This window comes from Hyaena hyaena, unplaced genomic scaffold, assembly GCF_003009895.1.
Source record: "Hyaena hyaena isolate Hyena2069 unplaced genomic scaffold, ASM300989v1 scaffold_2, whole genome shotgun sequence".
Classification (NCBI taxonomy): domain Eukaryota; kingdom Metazoa; phylum Chordata; class Mammalia; order Carnivora; family Hyaenidae; genus Hyaena; species Hyaena hyaena.
Window position 1 is genome coordinate 2,146,166 of NW_024080634.1, and position 20,649 is coordinate 2,166,814.

General features: G+C 42.8%; 1 protein-coding gene across 7 annotated transcripts in view; it reads right to left on the reverse strand.

Annotated features, from left to right (window-relative positions):
* Positions 1–20,649, reverse strand: part of SYNJ1 (synaptojanin 1) — an 86,854-nt gene that overhangs the window by 4,079 nt on the left and 62,126 nt on the right. For 2 of the 7 annotated variants that reach the window (XM_039228372.1, XM_039228364.1), the window contains 7 exons: positions 20,230–20,308; positions 16,231–16,393; positions 12,877–13,086; positions 11,886–12,026; positions 7,889–7,959; positions 5,825–5,933; positions 5,346–5,563 (listed from right to left, as the gene is read on the reverse strand). In XM_039228372.1, coding sequence (XP_039084303.1) covers positions 5,346–5,563; positions 5,825–5,933; positions 7,889–7,959; positions 11,886–12,026; positions 12,877–13,086; positions 16,231–16,393; positions 20,230–20,308 — 991 coding nt within the window. Of the gene's footprint in view, positions 1–1,381; positions 1,406–5,345; positions 5,564–5,824; positions 5,934–7,888; positions 7,960–8,091; positions 8,131–9,592; positions 9,641–11,284; positions 11,324–11,885; positions 12,027–12,876; positions 13,087–16,230; positions 16,394–20,229; positions 20,309–20,649 lie in introns of all 7 variants that reach the window. The other 5 variants (XM_039228334.1, XM_039228382.1, XM_039228344.1 and 2 more) reach the window with 5 other exon arrangements.

Here is a 20,649-nt window from a genome sequence, read left to right on the forward strand (position 1 = left end):
TGATGCCAAATTTAAAGATAAGAAGACAAACTTTTGGTTGAAAAGGAAAGGGGAGGGAGCATTTTGGCTCAAGACCTGCAATGTAACAAAATGGAGCACTACCCAAAATCAACTTAGATAGTTTTGAGAGCGAAATAACTACATGCTCATGAACTGTGTTGAAAAAAAGAACAGCGGTTCCCCCCAAAAAACATAATTCCATTTTATGAAACAGTAACTTGCTACTTTCACAACAGGGAAGGCTATTCATTTGCATAAGAAAATGATGAATAACTTCATTAAGTGAGCAACTTTCAAGTATCTGTTTTAGTCAATTTTCCAGAACATACTTCCTAACTGAATAAAGAAGTGTATTTTTCTTCAAACAACTAAGACAATAAATTTGTATAAAAGAGTTATTAACACGTAACAGACTCATAACTGTATTCTAAGTGTATTAAAGGTAAGTAGCTATGTTTATGGAAATCTGCCTGAGAGACAAATCTATTACAGACATTAAGAAATTAGTTAACTCTATATGAGAAATCATCTCTGCATTATTTACTAAAGCAGCAAATGGGAGTATCTAATTGACTCTGTGACCCAATTCTCCCATGGCACATGGGGCAGTTCACAGCACAGACATTACAGCGAAGGAGAATTTTATGCTCTGCAAAGCTTAGGATAGCAGGCCCTTGGCAAATAAATGCTTTATGTTTAAATAAATTTCTTTATTTTCATATATTAAAAAATTTGTTTTCAAGCATTAATTTGATAGAAGCAGGAGCAGTCTCCCCAGATTTGAAATGAGAATGAAAGCCACACCATCATTCATTATGCTAGAATGGGTTTATAATCTTAGCAGGATTTGTGATGAATTAATATGAAAAACGGTGAGAGGTGTTGGAAGGACATTTAAATAATCCTATTATAATATTAACTTTTATCTTTCTAAAAGTTCTCCCTTACCAAAAATAATCTTGTTACTAAAATGATTTGAAAAAAATTTCCCAAAAGAAACCTAAGAAAAGAAGTTGAATTTTGTAGTTATGTAATTCCACCATCATTAAAACCAAGACCCAGTTTGGTCACTGTCAGACAGGCTTCTGTATACCTAAAGCTTCCCCATCTGGAAGTTACACTTTTTAGTTTTGTTAATTTCAAAAAAAAAAAAAAAAAGGCAAAAAAAAATGGTAAACCTTTAATAAGAACTAAAGTGGTTCCTAAAAACTTGAAATACTAAGGAAAAAAAAAGGTTTATGGTATGATAATAGAATTTATTAATGTGGACGGGTGGTTTTAAAAATGGGTGAAACCTTAGATGTATGAAGCAGAAGATTCATACATCTAATGTGCTAAGACAGATGAAAAGCACAGATAAGATTGAGAAATAATCCGATACCTGTTACCCTGATGGTTGCTCCTGCTTTGAGAAAGGGAACACAGACATCAAAGGAAAGAGTTAGGAGGACAATCTGAGACCAAAACAGCAACCCTAACAATTCAGTCTTCGAAATACTTTTATCTCTACATTGTACACAGATCCTGATGGCGGCAACATTTGCAAGTTATGGCGTGAGTTCAAGAGACAACTCCAATTTCTTCTGTAATTTTGAATTGAAAAAAAAAAAGTATCGTTGAATTAGGTAATTTTGCCAGAGGCTGATGACCTTCAAAACAATAGTAATCCAAATAGGTTTTTGGAGCTCTAAGATATTTTAAGCAGTCTGTTATGGACTGAATGTTTGTGTCCCCACAAATTCACATGGTGAAGCCCTAATCCTCAATGTGACGGGTATTTGGAGGTGGGGCCTTTGGGAGGTAAGTGGGGTTGGATGAGGCCATGGGTTGGCCTCGTGAGGGATTAGTGCCCTCATGGAAGGACACGTCAGAGAGTTGCTCTCCCCCCACCCCGGAAGCACTGAGGGAAGGCCACGTGAGCACGCAGTGAGAAGGCAGCTACCTGCAAGCTGGGAAAAGAACCCTCACCAGAACTCAACTGAGTTGGCCTCCTGATCTCAGACTTCGAGCCTCTGGAACTGTGAGATCACACATTTCTGTTGAGTAAGCCACCCAGTTTTTGGCATTTTGTCATGGCAGAGCCCAAGATGAGTAGGACACAGCCACAAAATCGCCCACTGGTTTCTCACCATTAGAGGAAATGTAGAAGATGGCAACACTTCACAGAAGTACGACCCCACTGAACATCAGTATGTATTGTAACAAAATGACCAGGACCCAGGCATATTGTACATTACTCAAATTTTCAGAAGGAGGATACGATCATTAATTCATCCCGTAACTTATTAGTTATAAGGTACAATAATGTAAGAAATTTTGTCATTTAAAAATGAAATCATCTTTCCGTACCACAGCAGTATTTAAAAAAAAAAAACAACAGTAGGCTCAACAACAGTTTTGAGCAAATCTTCCCCAATATCTAAAGCGTACCTCATTTTAAGATACCAAAACCCATTCTGACAATCGAGGGAGACATCATTCTAAAACGTGTTAGGCATTAACAGAGTTTCCTGACTACCCAAAACGAGACTCCTGGATTTAAATGAATACTTTCTCAATGATCTCAGGGTTCTGTGTATGGGCTCTGGCAGTGATAGAAGGTAGGAGGTATTAATAGATTAAGAATGCTGAGATTTCCTACTTGGTGTCTTCTCTCACTGTCAGCCATCATGGCGACAGTATGGTAGTGAGGCTGTTACTCTACTTCCTGTTGGCTTTCCTAACTTCAGGATCTTAGATGACAATCAAATGACCAAGATGCCAGAAGTCAGGCCGGTAAGTGAGGCGTTTCTACGTTTTGCACATATTATATGATCATTTGAATCGGAAGGGTCTTTTCTATATCAAACTATAGAGTAAAAAAACCATTTAAATGATAATAAAAAGCACTAGGCCATGTATGTTTTTATAGTTTAAATACCTTGTATATTTTGGGCAGAATTAATAATAAAGACTTGTAAACATTATTCAGTGTTAAATTCTAAGACTACTTCATAGATCACCAAAACATCAAATATATTGTACTTTAAATTCTCATCCTATAGATGAGAATTAAATTTTTCAACCTATAGCCATTGAAAACAATTTTTAAATTTTAGATGTTTCTTATCTTTTGAACAGGCATTATTCTTATGGTTCAAAATTTAAGAGGTATAAATGGGTAAAATGCCTCTCCTTCCTTCCGGCCCTCTAGCTCTCTAGGAAGAAACTGTTAACCACTTTGTGATCCTTCCCAAAGACAGTCTGCACATAAACAAGGACCCTGCTCCCCCAAGAAAGTGTGTGTGTGTGTGTGTGTGTGTGTGTGTGTGTGTGTAATGTTTGGAGGAATCTGATCTCAATGACTGAGGCCAAAAAAATATTTAAAATTTAAAACAAACATCCCTGGTAGTTTCAATGAAATGAATCACACAAGACTCAAGAACATTCTCTACCAGGCCACACACAAAGCACAGGCTGTCTGCCACCAAATCACCGTACTCATCCCAACAGAAAACAGAAACCAAATGACCTAAGAAAATGATAACGTGGTAGTCACTGGAATATTCATCCTGTAGTACTTTCGTGTTACGATTTTCTACTGAAAACCGCAATCTTACTGAACAGTTTGCTTTTCTCTGTTTTTTTCAGAGTTTTTCTCCAGTTTTTCAGTTTTCCAGTGTTCATATTGGTCTAAGAATACTTAAACCATTACAGACTTTTAGGAATTGAGGTTCCCTTTCCTATGAAATAGATGCTTACTTTCTGTCTTAAAACAGTAGTAAACGCTCTAAGGTGGCTAGTTTGAAAGTGTTTTGCCCTCCAACTACATTTAACAAAATAGGATAGTACACATTACAAGAAAAAGAGAAGACAAATTCATGACTCACTAAAAGTGGATCCGCAGAGAGAAAAGAATAGTGGACATTTATTGTCTGAAGGGTTTCTGCAATTTTTATACACTGTCAACATCCTCAATATTCTGAACTAAAAAATGTAGAATACTTTATGGTATTAAGCAGCTTAAGAAAACATTTTATCTCTTTCAATTATATATCCTGCTTTAGTTTTTATAAATGTGACCAACTGTCTAAAGAGAAAGTGCTAATTGCTAACAATATTCATTTTAAGACTTGTATTTACTGGGGCGCCTGGGTGGCTTAGTCGGTTAAGCGTCCGACTTTCGCTTAGGTCATGATCTCGCAGTTCGTGGGTTCGAGCCCCGTGTCGGGCTCTGTGCTGACTGCCAGCTCAGAGCCTGGAGCCTATTTCAGAGCCTGTGTCTCCCTCTCTCTCTGACCCTCCCCTGCTCACGCTGTCTCTCTCTCTCTCTCCTAGAAATAAGTTAAAAAAAAAAAAAAAAAGACTTGTATTTACTTTAGTATCTGTTTTTCACCATATAGAAGCATAAGGGACTGGCAACTTCTGCCTACTAGCCGGGCATATCTAGAAAGCTGTAAAGATGGATGTAAACTAGTATTTATAAATGTGCTCAACTTATAAATGTGCTTGCCCGCAAAAAGAGAAGACTTATTAAGCTTGACACATTCCTTTGGCCTTGATAACAGTTTTAAGTTAAAACTTAAAACAATAGGATAAAATAAAATGTAAGGCTAGACAACAAAGAATGTTCTTACTCAACGAATTTTATTTTAACAATTTTACCAGAATGTATGTAGCAAAATGAAGTAAAATGGCATCCAAATAAAAATAAAACAACTTACCTTGCATGATCATCCCCGTATTAAAGTTACTCTGTATATACGCACCAAAGTCTTTCCAACCTGAGGTCACGCCGACGTAACAAGAACCCTTGTGATCCTACGGCTGTCCCCCACTAAGGAAATGGCACTGTCTTCTGTGTGACACCAGTGAGGGGCCCTTATTCTTTTGATGGTTGTTACTTGGTAAATAAGCCCACTGCTGCACCCCCAAAACAGAAATACCTGAAGACCCCAGTGCCAGCTGTGGCTCAGAAAAGAGCTAGTGTTGGCATCTGAGGAGCACAGGGATTATTCTCTGTGTGCTGGAAGTTAACCACCCTGCCAGTGGGAAGGCCTCCCCCTCCAGAAGGTGAAAAGCAACACTAATGTATCAGTTGTGAGCAACAAGCTGTGACTGCTGTTGTTCGTACTAAGGTACTAAGTATCCAAAGTAAAGTGGGCATTTAAAAAGATGAAAAAGTCACAAATGCTTTAAATATGAGCAAGATAAAGGAGCCTGGGAACTCCTTGGAAATTCGAGCAAGAACCCAATTCCAGGCTTGCTCTCTGAGAACCCTGGGTCCGAGGAAAGCACAGGGAAGTACACGCGAAGACTGCACCAAAGGCACCTAAGGTGCAGTCCCATTCACGGGTGGGCCTCACCTGTGGCGGCGAAGGCTCCGGGGGCAAGCTGTGCGCCGACCTGCTCCGAGGGGGCGGCTGCGGCGGGGTCTCCAAGCCCGGCTGGGGGGCCGCCGACTGAGGCAGAGGCGCTGCCACGGGGACCAGGGGCTCTTGCATCTTCTGAACGGGCGGGGGCAGAGCAGGCTGCACAGGGGGCGCGGCCTGAGGCTTCAGCGGCTCAGGAAGAAGAACCGAACCTAAACAGTGAGTTTTTGCATGTCAGGCCCAGTCTGGAGAACCACTCGCTGCTCTTCCCTTGGTGAGGCCTCGGGAGGCTGCAGCCTCCCCCCCACCCCCGCCCCCGCCCCGCTGCTCCCCCACCTGCGGCCTCCCTGCCTGTGGCCCAGAGAAGGAAGGTTCCCCTACGGAGTAAGCTGCGGAAGGTGAGACGTGACAGAAGGCAGAAGAAGAGGTGAAAGAGCTCAGAGCAAAACTGGCATTTCTGAACCCGGGTCTACCTTTCGGTCCTTCGGGCGGTCTGCTCTGGCTCTCAGGAGCGGGTCTCCCTGCAGACGCCCGGGCATGGCTCTGCGGGGCGCTGATCACTCCGGCCCGGGGCGGGATAGTCTGCAGACGGGAAACACAACATCTGAGACACTTGCTTATTTCCACCAGATTAAGATTTTGAGAAAACACTTGCTTTTGTATCTCATCTCGTCACCTCTCGGGCATTAGCCCCCATCCCGTCATTTTAATTGCTATTTAGAGTCGTACACTTTAAAACCTTCCTTTTTCCTTTTGGACTGTATACTAGGTGCCAGGCACACTGGCAATTAAGCACCATAGAGGCACTTCCATTGCATCTTCAAAATACCCCCCAGAGGCAGGTGTTGTTTATCATGTCTATTTTAAATGACGAAGAAGAAATGTATACAACTTTCCCGAGGCCACTAAGCTGGAAGGTAAGGCCAGGAGCGAAGCTCGGGTGTGCCGGGCAGGGGGGTGGTGGCCTGATCTTCCCCGTGTGCAGCGGGGCCCTCACCGGGGACAGGGATGCTGTTTCAGCTCACAGGGAGATGGGGGATGCACCTGCGTGCAACAACTAAGAGGCTTAAGAAAATCCACACCCTGAGGGGTTTTTTCTTTTTCAAACACAGAAGTAAAAACTCTTGAATGACTAAACCAATGTGCTAAATTAATTAAGAGTGACACTGGTGAGGAGCACCTGGGTGGCTCGGTCGGTTAAGTGTCTGACTCTGGGTCAGGTCATGATGTCCTGGTTGACGAGTCCAAGCTCCACGTCAGGCTCTGTGCTGACGGCTCAGAGCCTGGAGCCTGTTTTGGATTCTGTGTCTCCCTCTTTCTCTGCCCCTCCCCTGCTCACATTCTGTCTCTCTCTCTAAAAAATAAACATTAAAACAATTTTAAAAATAAACATTAAAAAAAATTAAAAAAGAGAGAGACTCTGGTGAAACGTATGTTGTCTATTTTCGTAAGTTTGCTGGAGCCTCTAAGTCCCCCATATTTCTTATTTTAGGCAAAAGTTATTATTGCAATCACAAAATCCTGTGACTTACCTTCCCTAGTCTTATGGCATTATCTAAAGTGCTTGTGGGAAGTGTGCTGGTAAAGCCAGTGAATAGCAACTTTCCCTTTTCTGAGAAAAGGAGAATGGGTTATAGATATCTGTAGGGGTGTGCATGTGTGTATTTACCTATAGGTATATTCCAAGACACTTTAATTTGGAGTGTACTATTACACACAGTAAAGAACTTCTAGGGTGGATGTTAACTGGACAGTTACTACAGAAAAGACAAGGGATTCCTACCTCGGAAATTTTATGACAATTCCTTCCTAGGAACCAGGAGCGGTTTCATTAGAAGTGACCCCTACATTTCCCCTGGGGGTCCAGCCCCAGAGCCCATTCTCCAGCTCCAGGGCCTCCCCCACAGCGGTCCCAGGAGCCACTAGATGAGGCACTGACTGTGGTTTCAATTTCCGTTTACTACTTACTTGTGAGACCTCAGCGAAAGTCTTCACTAGGGTAAATGTTAGGATAGTGACGTTTCTACGAGAGCACATGATGAACACGGAAAAGCACAGATCTAAGGAAGGGGAAAACCCTGCAACGCCATCTGCTCTCCTACTTTACTCCCTTCAGAGCCGGTTTTAGTATACAGACTCTTACTATGAATTTTTTCTCCTGCAATCTAGTTTTAAAATCTTTCTTATTGAAGGATGACTTTATATCTGCATTAATTACTCAGAGAATACCTTAAAACGCTGCCCAAATTCATCGCCGTCTAATAAATGTTAAGATTCTAAGTTATTTAGTGGCCACCATTACTTATAGGTGTCACTCTTATTCAAATAATAAAGTGTATTGAGTTATTTTTGATGAGTGTGCTACAAGGTTACAGCTGAAAGGCTCCCTGGAGGTCACGAGTGCGACTCCCTCATTTTGGAGTTGGGGAAACCTGGCCTTGACCGGCCACATGATTTTCCAAGGTAACACGTCTGACTAACAGCAAACCGGGACCTAGAACCTGAACCTCTAGGCTCCCAGGCTAGGTGCTGCCTACCGGTCTGGCTGCACTGTATCCAGCAGGTCCTGGGCCCGGAAGTCCTGCCTGAGGTATAGGCTGAGTGCGTCCTGAAAACAAAGACATCCCACCATAGGTATTTAGGTTCTTTTAAAGAAAGACACAAGAAACCATGTACTTAAATCCCAAGCGTCTAAATGGTCCAGTTTTAAGATTACGTAGCTAAATTCAAGTGTTTTTACCTATATTATCTCTCCGTGTCGTTCCAGGGCTTTTGGGTGCTTTGAAGCAGGAAGGGAAAGAAATGAGTCATAAGTAAACAGTCAAGCAACACTGCGTAACATCAGTTGGCTGTTCTGTTTCGTTACCAGCACAAATGGGGGCGTGAGATGGAAACCAAAGGTACGCTGCTTTGGATAATGATGAAGGCTATTATCACTCCTGAAGGGAATGTCCCCACAAGAGAGAAAAATTAAAATACTTCTAGGGAAGTATTGTGAGAGAGACAGCTTAGCCCTTGGTCTGATACCTCACTCACAGGGTTACTTCCTAAGGTGACTTTCCTAGCAGAGTTCTCTCCTGTGAACCTTGAACACATAAGGTTGGCCTGCGTGAATGGTCACAAGATGTGACCTCACTGCTTCTCAGAGTTTGGCAGACAGAGCTCCTGGGCAAACAGCACTTTCCGAGTTACCCCAGGGGCTCCTAACAACACTGTTTTAGAACTTCATGCTGTAGATACCACTGTGGATAAAGACATCTTACAATGAGATCTTTTCGATTTCCACAACAAAAATCCCACAATTAAGGTAGAAGGTAAGCATATCTTACAAGTAAGTATTTGCTGTATGGAAGACAGTGTTAATATGTGGCTCAAACTCACTAGAAAGGTAGAGAAGAATGAAATGATATTAATTTTAGGGGCCAAAAGGAGTGGGGGCTGGGTGCCAATAAGGGTGACATCTCAAATCTATTCTTTTTTTTTTTTTTTTTTAATATTTTTATTTATTTCTAGGAGAGAGAGAGAGACAGCATGAGCAGGGGAGGGTCAGAGAGAGAGGGAGCCACAGACTGAAACAGGCTCCAGGCTCTGAGCTGGCAGTCAGCACAGAGCCCGACGCGGGGCTCGAACCCACGAACCGCGAGATCATGACCTAAGCGAAAGTCGGACGCTTAACCGACTAAGCCACCCAGGTGCCCCTCAAATCTATTCTTTTTTAAAGGAAATTCAAGTGCAATTGCTGTCTTCCAGTCTTAGGTCTTTTAAGCAACTTTAGTTCAGCGTCATTATGCATAAAAGAATTTATGTTATTTGAAATTACCCACAAAAATACTTAGTCTTGGACTGGAATCAGCAGGATTTAATTACAATTATTAGTTTTTCAAACTTCAGAGTTGGTGTAGTACATTTCTGACTTACTCTGAAAAGAATTTTGAAAGGCATTCTTCTTAAAATACCATTGTGCAGTATTTTCACATCCTAACGAGGTATGAAAATATATACAAAACAGAGGGCAAAACAACACTAAGAGTTGTAGGGAGATTAAATGGGTCACCCGTTAGAAACTATCCACAACACAGAATGAGAAGAGAAAAAGTACAAGGTTACACGGTGTACAGGAGGGTGGGTGGGGAGGTTTACACGCAGACCGAGGGCAGATTTAGTGTGCCTTTACACACTGAGGGGCTGACACTTAGAAGTGAGATGAGAGGTCCATTTCTATGGCGCAGAAGTCGCGTTACCTTCCATCTCTCGCCTAGCTGCCCCAGGGCTGGGAGGGGCTCCGACACCTTTTTAGAGAAAGAACAGAAGCTGTGTATTTGTGCAGGGCCCAAGGCACAGATCGAAAGGCAGGCACATGAAACAATTTCTTCCTTCCACTGACTTTTGCCAAAAAGGTTCTTTTACTGCTTTACATTGCTTCAAAGATATCACTACAAACCCAAGTGACTTTGGGTGCCTTGCCCAAAACCCCAGGCCCCGTTTTCCTCAAACGGGATACAAAGGGGATGACAGTTTTCTTTTTACAGCTGAGATTACTAGGGAATTTTAAAATATCTTCATGAAAGCCTTTAGGATTTCTTGTTACAGTCACAGTTAAATCAAGAATAAAAAGCTCTAATATTTGACAGTCAAAAAGGAAAAAATAATCAGCTTCAATTTCATTTTAAATTTCTATGAGACTGTATTACATATTAGTTTCTTAGAAGTTAGTTTTTGATGCATTATTTTAAGAAAACTCTAAAAGTACTATAGTGATTTTCTCTAAGTTACCGCCTTATAGGGTTAAAAAAAATAAGCTGCAAACATTGCCTATGAAAGAATTGTGAAAAGAAGCAGTTTTTAAAAATTAAATCTGATCTCTAAGTTTGATATAACTTTTTCACAAATTCATTTAAAAATTTATTTTCAGCAAGTTGTTTTCCTAATTACAGGAAGAGGATAAACAGAACTTATCCTAAAAATATAAATAAAGGCAGGAGTTTAAAATGGGGAACATTAAGGTTTTTTGCAAGCTGACGGAGAAATGGTCTCCTGGAGGTATTCTGCGGAAATAACTGAGCTCTACTTTTCTTACAAAGTCCTTAAACCTGCGCACGAGCAAAGACAGCCTGTGATAACATGCAACTTGGCATTCGGTGGCCAGAACAGAAACAGAGCAACCACACATGTCTAGTGAGCCTTCAAAATATTCACAGGAGATTTGTAAAGGCTCTTCTTCAGAATTATGATAACCTGGCCCATCCTCTCTTGAGAGGCAGATTCAACGAACTTGTCAAATGCATACCTCTGACGGAGTTTTGTGAGAAATTTTCATGTAAGCCAAATAAAGTACACTTTTTAAAAGAGTGACCCATCTGTTAATAAAAATTTCCTTTTAGGAAAAAATCACTCTTGTATTAAAAAAGAAGTGAAGCGTAAGTTTTATGACAAGCTACGATATAGTCATGAAAAATGAAAGATATGTTTCGGATAATTATCACTTTAAGTTGCATTCCTGGACATTTTGCTGATCACTAGATTTGCTGAGCTTCTAGAGAAGGAATGTACTAGAGCACGATCAATCAAATACTTGGAAAATGTTCTATATTTACTATACCTGAATTCCTTTGGAAATTAATGTGATTCGGGGGAATTAAATCTTTGGCACCAAACTAACTATATTTGTTAAGCAAAAACTATATTGGTCCTTGATAGGGTAATTCAACTACATCTACCTGGAAAATGCTGTATTCCCTAATAAAACTAAACTCTAATCTTTTACTTAACAGGAATAGAGGGAAATTTCGGAGCCATTTTTAACTTGGGAGTATACATATCATTCACTTTGGCTTTTATGAAACAAATCTGAAATTTTTTTTTAGTTACAGGGATCAAATTCCAAAACATGAATGAAGCAAGATGCGTATATTAGGACAAAGATAAACGGTTACCTCCAATTTCCTTTCTAGCAGGTGCAGGACTCCTAGCCCCTTAGAGTTCGTAAGAAAGTATGCAGCATAAAGGAAATGACATTAAATAAAAAACTGAAATGTCGAAGATTTATTATAGTATTCACGGTGTTAATATCATGTAGGAACTACACCTTAGTATCTTGGTACTATAAAAAAGCTATTATTTAATACAAATACTTCTAACAATTTAAGTAGCAACACTGAACTTACTTAAAAAGAGTATTTAAGCAAATCTATAAAACTTAATGGTAAATAAGTACATGTATGTTCTTAGTTCTAATGATATATCTTACAGAAGTTAATACAACCGCATCAAATCAGCAAAAACAAAACAAACATCTCGTGCACCCCCGTAAGAAGGCAGCTAGAAGCCTTTTACAGAAATCTAGTTGGGAAACACTCCTTTTACCTGTTCTGAGGTGCCTACCTTGCTCCTTAGAGAAAGGCTGAGGCAGTAGCAGCAATGAGAGAAAAGTAATAAAATCTAGAAGCTAGAGCTTTGAAAACATGCAAAACACCGTAGAAGAGAATGGAGGACGCTGTGAAGTCTAGCAGAGACGGAGATCACAAGGTTTCTTACCTGAAGGTGGGGGTGGTCTCTGGGGGGGGGCCGGGCGCGCAGGAGGGGCCACCGGGCGGGGAGGAGGAGGCCGCTTGGGCTCCAAGGTCTGAGAGTCTTTCTGCGGCAGCTGTGTTGCTGGTAGAGCGTCAACAGGAGAACCTAAAAAAGCACAGCGGGTGAGATCAGTGGATGTGAGTGCGAAGGTACGGTACTCCCCAGTACGTAGGATAAATTCTTGATTTTGCTCATTTTTGATATGAATAACGGAAGCGGTTGTGCCTTAAATTCCGCCTGGGTGCCGTGGAGGCAGTGGACGCAATGGTGCCAGGTCCGTGTGGATGCCTCGCCCAGGCCCCAGGCGCTGGGGACTGCTTTCCCGAGTGGCCCCGTCAGGGCGGTACACGCTGTTGGCTGAACGAAGTCATTGGCAGTCCAGGAAGGAAACAGGAATCTCTTCTCTGTACCTGAGCTTATCCTGAGTCTAACGAATGAAGCCAGGCCTCTAAGAGCAGAATGGCAGAACTGGAGAAATTCATGAAATGGAGGGCATCTTCTGGAGATGTTGGTTAGCATGGAACAGTGATTTAATCATGTGACGTAACATAACAATTTCCAGAGACAGATATTCCAACTCTGGGGAATAGTGACTACAAATTTGAATTAAAAAAAAAACACCTGTTTTTGTCTCTTCTTACTTCAGACTACAATATAGGTTATATACAGAAATATGGATAAGCCCAGATAGTTATGAATTCTTACTATAGTGATAGAAATACATCCGTTTTAAGACACGGGTAAACCTAAGCACATAGAAAAAAGTGCAAGAAGAATTCTCATCGAGTGAAGTGACGGGGAGCTTCCTCTCCACTTAGGGCTTGCCACCTACAAAGTTCCCTCTTCCTGTACGTAGAAAACACGGTACAGATCTGAAGGCAAGAGAGATCTGACCATCTGAAATCAAACGTATCAGCTAGGGGAGGGCGTACGCAACGCTGAATAAAATACACACCTTGCGAAGCTGGGTGCCCAGGAGTTCTTGACGGCGCCCGACTCGGTCTTATGGGAAGGGAAGGCACAGGACCGTCTGGTACCGTCGGCGACTGGCAGGGACTGGTCCGGGGTGAAGAGCCGGGGGACGTGCCGAGGCCGGAGCCAGAGGACGGCTGCAGGTGCTGGGGAAGAATTTCCTCAACTTCAGCACTGTAGTCATCCACGTCGCCTAAGGACACAAGGTTATCAAAATGGCACCGCTTCAACTTTCCCAGAGACTGCGCCAATCCAGGTTTTGAGGGGTTCAGTACACAGCATAAACGTGTCCACGTCATGCATACGTATGTAGACACATGCAAAAACTGTGTATGTACAGAACTGGAATTAGTACCAGCGCCCTCAGAGAAAAGGTAATTAAAGACAGCCTGTTACCTCAGAGCACTGGCACGCCAGCGGTGACCAACAGCTAGAGCTGGGTGACCACGGCTTCCAGGAGCCACTGCCCGGCCATCTCAGCGCTGCTGATCTAACGTTCACTGCTCTCCTTCCAAACCTTCCTAAGTGCTCCGTGGAACCGCTCCCTTCCCTGGCCCTCAGCTCGGCCCCAGCCCTTACAGCAGCCGCACACCCTTCCCCAAAAGTCTCTACCCCCCTCCCCCTGAGCTCCCCCCAACTCCCTTTCCTCGAGGCTGGAAAGTAGAGCCAGGGTGCCCCCTTGCAACCTCGTTCCAATCTCAGAGCATAACCTTCCAGTCCTGAACAGACGGGTCTCCGTCTCTGAGGCTATGGCAGCCGGAGTCCACGGAACACCCTCTACACCCCCCCCGCAGTCATGATCCCCAACCTCCATCCTCCCGGTCACTTGAAACCATTCCCCCAGGATTCTAAGCAGAGAGCAGGACGGCAGTTGGGTCCTGCCATCTTCCTGGGTGACATCGAGGTCCGAGACGGTAACGCATCGACAGCCCGAGTGCCCGGTCTTGTCCTTCCCCTCTTCCACTCACACACCCGCAGCCCTCACAGCCGCGCTCCTGCTGAAACACCGCTCCCTGCACTTCATCCTGACCCCTGGCTCCCCGCCTCCCGGCCCTCGCCCTCGGTTACCCTTTCCTCTCCTGGCTTCATCAGGATCCGGGCCCCTGTCCCCTGTCCGATTCTGCTCTGGGGAAGCTGACTTCACATTCTACGGCATGTCACTCCCCTGTCCCCCCCGCCCCCCCGCACTGCCATTTTGTCCCACCTGTCTCTTCCAGCACTGCTACTGAGGGGATCACATGGTGCTGACGCTCGCAGTGCCATTAAATTTGCAGTCTTCAGCCTCCTCTGGGATCCCAAAGCCGCCTGGCAAGCCACAGTTTTATGACTGGTTCTCCCCCGACTCTGTCTCGGAAGTTTTATCTCATAACTTCTCAGCTCTTCCTGAAACAGCGGGTTGCCCTAGGCCCGCAGATGGCCTACACTTTTAACACTTGATAGAGGAAAGGGAAGCCCTAAGATGGGCCCCGGCCCCTTGGACAACCTGCTGCCAAGCTGGAGTCCAATCCCGCGGCTGCACTTAGGTCTCTGTGGATGAAACAGCGGGGGTCCTGCCCATCCCCCGTTTCCTCAGTGATCTGCGCTCTCATGCCTCCTCCCCTGCTGGTCCCCAACATTGTCCGCCCTTCCCATCAGCAGGAAGCATTCTCAAGCCTCACTCATTTCAAACAGCACTCCCTGGACCCCCAATCTCCCTGGAGCAACTGCCCTTTTCTCTCCGCCACCCCCCATCTCCGCTCCTTCGTCGTCTGCCCACACCTCTATTTACCACCATCTGGCTTCATCGCTGCGCTGAAAGTACTCTCACGAGTGTCCCCAACAGCCTCTTTCACTGTTATTAAATCCAAAGGGCAAGTAGTGGCCCCCATTCCTCCTCATCTCTCTGTGACACAGGACTCTGCTGACTATGCCTCCTTTGTTACCACTTGCCTTGATTTTTAGCCCAATCTTTTGGGTCTTTGACATTTCTTAGTTGTTTCTTCTCATTTTCCTTTTAAGAGCAGCCGCCTTCTGCCTGTCCTTAAAATCTGTGTTTCTCTGCTCGTTCCCAGGACCAGTTTTCTCCCATCTCTATGTAGCCCTTCTGGCCAAGCTAATGACTAGCCATGGCTGTCACTGCTATTACAGCAACCCCGTGAGCGCAGAGCTCTCTGCGGAGCACCTGGCCCACGTACCCACAGCCTACATGTGGGCCCAGCAGGCTCCAAAGGCACCTCAGAGTGACATGATCGAAACCACATCCGCCTCCCAGCCCCCACCGCCTCCCCTCCTGCTTCCTTTTCTCCCCATTTAGTTCCTCATGAGCAGATTTATGGAAGAACTTTGAGGCTTTCCCCTCTTCGGTCTTGCGCATTCCTTCTTCCTAGGTTTCCCTCTCTACCTTCTCTCATCTAATTCTCACCCAGCCTTTAGATTCTCAACTTCAATTTCCATTCCTCTGGGAAACCGTTCCCAACTTCCCAAGTCTGGGATAGGCAACTGTCCCGTGAGCCGCTGGCCACATTGCTGTCACGGGATTCTCAGTGCCTGCTCACTTGTAACACCACTAAGCTAAGAGTTCTGAAAGGGCGAGGCTGACATCTGTTGAATTTCCAGCACCTGGTATGCAGTTGGCACATAAAAGGTATGACATAAATGTATAGACGAAGTCACAAATGAATAGAGAAAAGTGAAAACTGGCGCCGTTTCCTAAGGTGGTCAACCCTTAAATGTGTTATCTAGATGTACAGGGTCTCACAGGACGATAGGTTGTCACTTTATAAACCAAGGCATGCATCTTACTGGAAAATAATACAGCATATAGTGTTAGAAAGCACCTGCACTTCTTAATCACATTTAAGGAAACCACTACCCAGGTGGTTTACTGAACAGTACATTTGAGATGGCTACATTCACATGGGTCGGTTCAAATGCATGTGCTCCTAGCCACCTTGAGAATCTTTCTAAAATTGCTTTGAAATATATCTTCTTCTGTAGTAATTGTTTTGAACTCATTTCTCTTGTTAGAACACTCACTTTGACCTTCTACTTTTCTACCTTAACTGCAATTAGTAGGACCAAACCACACACCAGAAATACCAATTTGTGCTCTTATCAGACAAGGTCATGAACTAACACTTGTAAAGATCTTATCCTTTAAATGGCGGGAGGGCAAACACGTTTGCAGTATGAAGTCCAGGTACAGGCAAAATAAACACAATACGCTGCAAAACAAAATCTAATTAAGGCTGCTCTGTGTGTTGCAAGAAGAAAGAGATGGATATGCCTGGAGACGAAGACTTCACTGCTGGGAGGGACACTTATCTAGAGGAGAAGTAATTGTGTTCAATAAACGAACCTTCCATATCGAAGTCTGCTGCGACCTCCGCATCTTCACCGAGCAGGGTAGAGCTTGTCGATGATGGCAACGGAACGTTAATTTTCTCTAAACTCATTTCTTCTTCCAAATTTTTGATCCAATCTGGACTTTTTAAAGTAATAGTTATAGTCCGACCCAGTAACTAGTTGATAAAAAGAGATGGAAAAGAAACATTCACCGGCATGAAAATTATCTGGGAAAAAAGTGACTGCTCTCGTTATACTAAGCAACAGGACAGGCTTACTTCAGCTAGACCCCATTCGACATACACTGTCTCACATATACTAAATTTTTAACTAGTGTAAACATGCACATTTTTCCTTTACAAGCCTGTGTTGCTGTATCTAAGGTCTTCTGTTCTAGAATGCACAGAGACTCAGGTTTCCTTTGCTGGAGTCAGTATCTTTCCCTGGCCAGATGTAAACCAACTGACAACATCACCACATAGTTTTATATGTTCTTTATTTTGATTCACATATTCAGTTCCTACGTGAAACAATTACAGAAGAGACAGACCGGCACTCTGCCTTTCTTACAAACGTGAGCGGCTTTTAGACCAAAGTATAATCTAAAACAGCCAAATACATTATGATTAAGTCACACTGTCCTGCTGATGTGTTCAAAAAATAGTTTCAAAAAACTTGCAGACAATCACAAATCCCCTTGGTCAGGGGTGCCTGGGTACCTCATTCGATTGGGTGACTGACTCTTGATTGTGGCTCAGGTCATGGCCTTACAGTTCATGAGTTTGAGCCCTGCATTGGGCTCTGCGCTGATAGTGCAGACCCTGCTTGGGATTCTCTCCCTCCATCTCTCTGATCCTCCCCTTCTCACACTCATTTTCTCTCTCTCTTTCTCTCTCTCTCTCAATAAATAACTAAATATTAAAAAAAAAAAAGATTCCTTGGTCAATCAGAGGCTGTGCACTAGAAAGCCATTCTCATTGAAACCATAGCATGTAACAAATCTACTTTCTAAAATGCAAGCTCTCTCCTACACAGTTTCAGCTTCCTCCGTTTAAAGAGCTTCTGGAGTATATAAAATAAGTGAACTTTTCTGGTATTTTCAAATGAACTGTGTAGCTGTGACCGACACGCTGTGAAGACAGCTGGCACCTTTGTGGGTTACAGATCTTTCTTGGCCCAAAGTTCTATCGAAAGACGTGAGAATTCCTTGAAGGCACAGGATGGAGACAGTGAAAGGCACTGAATGCTACAGGAAGTAGTTCTTAATAGTAATTTAGTGTCCGCAATAAGCTTTGAAGTCCGAGTTCTAAGAAACTAATAATCTTTTCTTTACTTGCTTATCAGACCCAATCGATTCCACTTCAGAACTTGGCAACAGGCTTCACAGGTCTTTAAAGAACATGCTCAGGAAGGTCATCCTGTGGGTTGCCCCCCCACTTACACCACCTACTTTTTCCAGATTCTTCCCTGGAATGGAAGAGCTCTTACAGAACTACATCCTAGATTTCAGGCTGAAATAATGTTATTAGCAAAGGCAACAGACTGGAGATTTGAAACTATCTAGCTTTCAAAAGGACGAATTAAATATTATGAGGCACTTTCCACAAACATCATTTTTACAGAATTTTCAAAATCTTTTTAGGGAGTTCAGAGTGGGTACTTGCTAAGAGCATAACACAGATAACTAGACTTGAGGGTGAGGGGCAGGGCTGAAGAGGAGGGGAAAATATAAAACAAGGAAAATGAAAGTATCAGAGAAAGACAAAAGAAATACTCAGCAAAAGAGCAAGCTGACAAAGAAGAGGCCAACTTCAGAGTTGCTCTTAAGTATTTATACCCTCACGGGATGAGAACACGCTTTTGAAGAGACCGAAGCTGGAGTCAAATGTAAAAATCAGTAATTTCCATACACTGAAGACACAACAAAGTTATAAGATCGACAGGAACATCTGCAGCACACATGGAAAGGGACTGAATTTAACACCGAGGGCGATGTCATACGCCAGGGAAAAATGGGCTAAGGACATACGCAATTCATTTAGAAAGTACCAATGACACTAAGTTGAGATAGCCAGCAGTCAAAATCTTAATGGAAATGAAATACTACTTCCTGGTTTTTCCGACTGTCAAAGTTAGAAATGACCCAATATCGATTAGGATGTAGATGGTGGGTAATCTGAGGCATAAGGGAAATAGATCCATTCTTTCTGAAGAGCAATTAGGCAACAAGCGGCAGACTGTAATATACTTATATTCTCTGACACAGCAAATTTACATTTAGGAATTTGTCCTCAGGTGACGAATAACAGGACAGGCACACAAAGCTATAGTGTACACAGGGCTTCCCTGGAATGCTAGTTTTAATAATGAAAAGTTACAAACAATCTGGCTATTAATAAGAGTTTGTTAAATAAATTTGTGTATTTGTCCACATAACAAAATGAATGCAGACAGTAAAATTGACCTATTTGCTCACGAAGAAAAATGTCTATGATATAGTCTCAAGTGAAGAGGTGTAAGAAAACAGCAAGTATGGCAAGATCTTATTTGTGTTGATACATATGCATATGTATATATAATCCCACTGGGTCTTATATATATATGCATAGATGAAGGTTAGGAGAAATTATTTTGCAATGGTAGGATTAGAGTTCTTCATTATTTCTTCCTTTATACTTTTCTGTGTTTCAGGACTTACTTTTGCTAGAGAGTATTACTATTACATTCAGGAAAACCTGGCAAATAAAACCCTATAAAACCTGTTTTAAAAGTAATATATACATGGAAATCTTTTTCTCTAAGGAAGTTTAAGTAATGTGACAGAACAGGAGCCTCAGGAAAGTCATTATGAGTTGCATACGGCTGGAGAAATCAGGCCCGGATTTTAGTCTATCCTGTCTAGTGATTGTATACTTAGAAACAGAATGTGTCTAAAAGTGTTCAGAAAAAAATGACAGACACAGCACTTTATGGAAGTAAAACTATCCCAGGCCAAATTGATGTAAATTTTCCCCATCAGTAACATTTTAAATGTTTTTTTTTTTTTAATGTTTTATTTATTTCTAGGAGAGAGAGAGAGAGACAGCGTGAGCAGGGGAGGGTCAGAGAGAGAGGGAGACACAGAATTGGAAACAGGCTTCAGGCTCTGAGCTGTCAGCACAGAGCCCGACGCGGGGCTCGAACCCATGAACCGCGAGATCATAACCTAAGCGAAAGTCGGACGCTCAACCGACTAAGCCACCCAGGCGCCCCGTAGTAACATTTTAAGTCACAGGTTAGGAATACTTATTTAATACTTTCTAAAATATCTTGGTGGGATGGATTTGTTATCTATGGGAATTATTTTACCCACACCTGAAAAGGTATCTGGGTACCATGATCCGAGCCAAGAAAACACATTCCTAGGAATAAAGAGCCCCTTTTCTCCCTTGTTTTCTTGTAAATAAAGCATTTCCTTCATTTGACGGCAATCTTTCCTACTATAAATGAGTCAGAGTACCTATCCTAACTGATAAAGTTTCCATATAATAAAAACCAAGTTGGGTGGTAACATGTTTTCTCCTTAGTCTGTTACCAATTGTTAGTATCTGTAGGGAGGACCAAAATAATTCCAAGCTGGTCAGATACCTGGTCTAAATAAGAAATATGAAAGCACACCACAAGGTCTTCTACAGTTCTGCACTGGAAATACATTTAGATAATCCTGCTGCATGGCTATAAAACTATCATCTTTGGGGGCGCCTGGGTGGCTCAGTCAGTTAAGCTACCGACTTCAGCTCAGGTCATGATCTCGCAGTTTGTGGGTTCGAGCCCCGCGTCGGACTCTGTGCTGACAGCTCAGAGCCTGGAGCCTGCTTCAGATTCTGTGTCTCCCTCTCTCTCTGCCCCTCCCCCACTCATGCTCTGTTTCTGGCTCAATAATAAATACACATTAAAAAATTAAAAAAAAAAACAACTATAATCTTTGGATACAGAATTTCAAAATGGCTTAGGATCAACAAATTCTACCTACCTCTTTACCATTTAGGTTCAGAACACTCAAGGCAGAGCTTCCCTCCAAAAATGTAACCCACATTTTGTCTTCTACAAATCTTTAAGAAAGAAAAACAAACAATAAAAAATAATCAATACCTTAGATATAACTAGTCAAACAACCAGCCCAGTGACTATTGATTAACAAAGGCCTAAGGAGGCCAGAAGTAAAACACAACAGGGAGAGCAGGAAAACCACTGGTGGCCTGCAGAGGGCGCTCTTCTTCTCAAAGCTTTCAAATTTGAATTTCTTTCAAATACCATGCTAATAAAACAGCCCGCCAGAAGAAGGGAACTGTGGTCCTCCATTTGTGATCCCTGCTAATCTAATCCTTCATTTCACTGACAAGGAAAAAAGGGCCAGAGATTATAAGTGGCTGGTTCAAAGCCACACCACCAC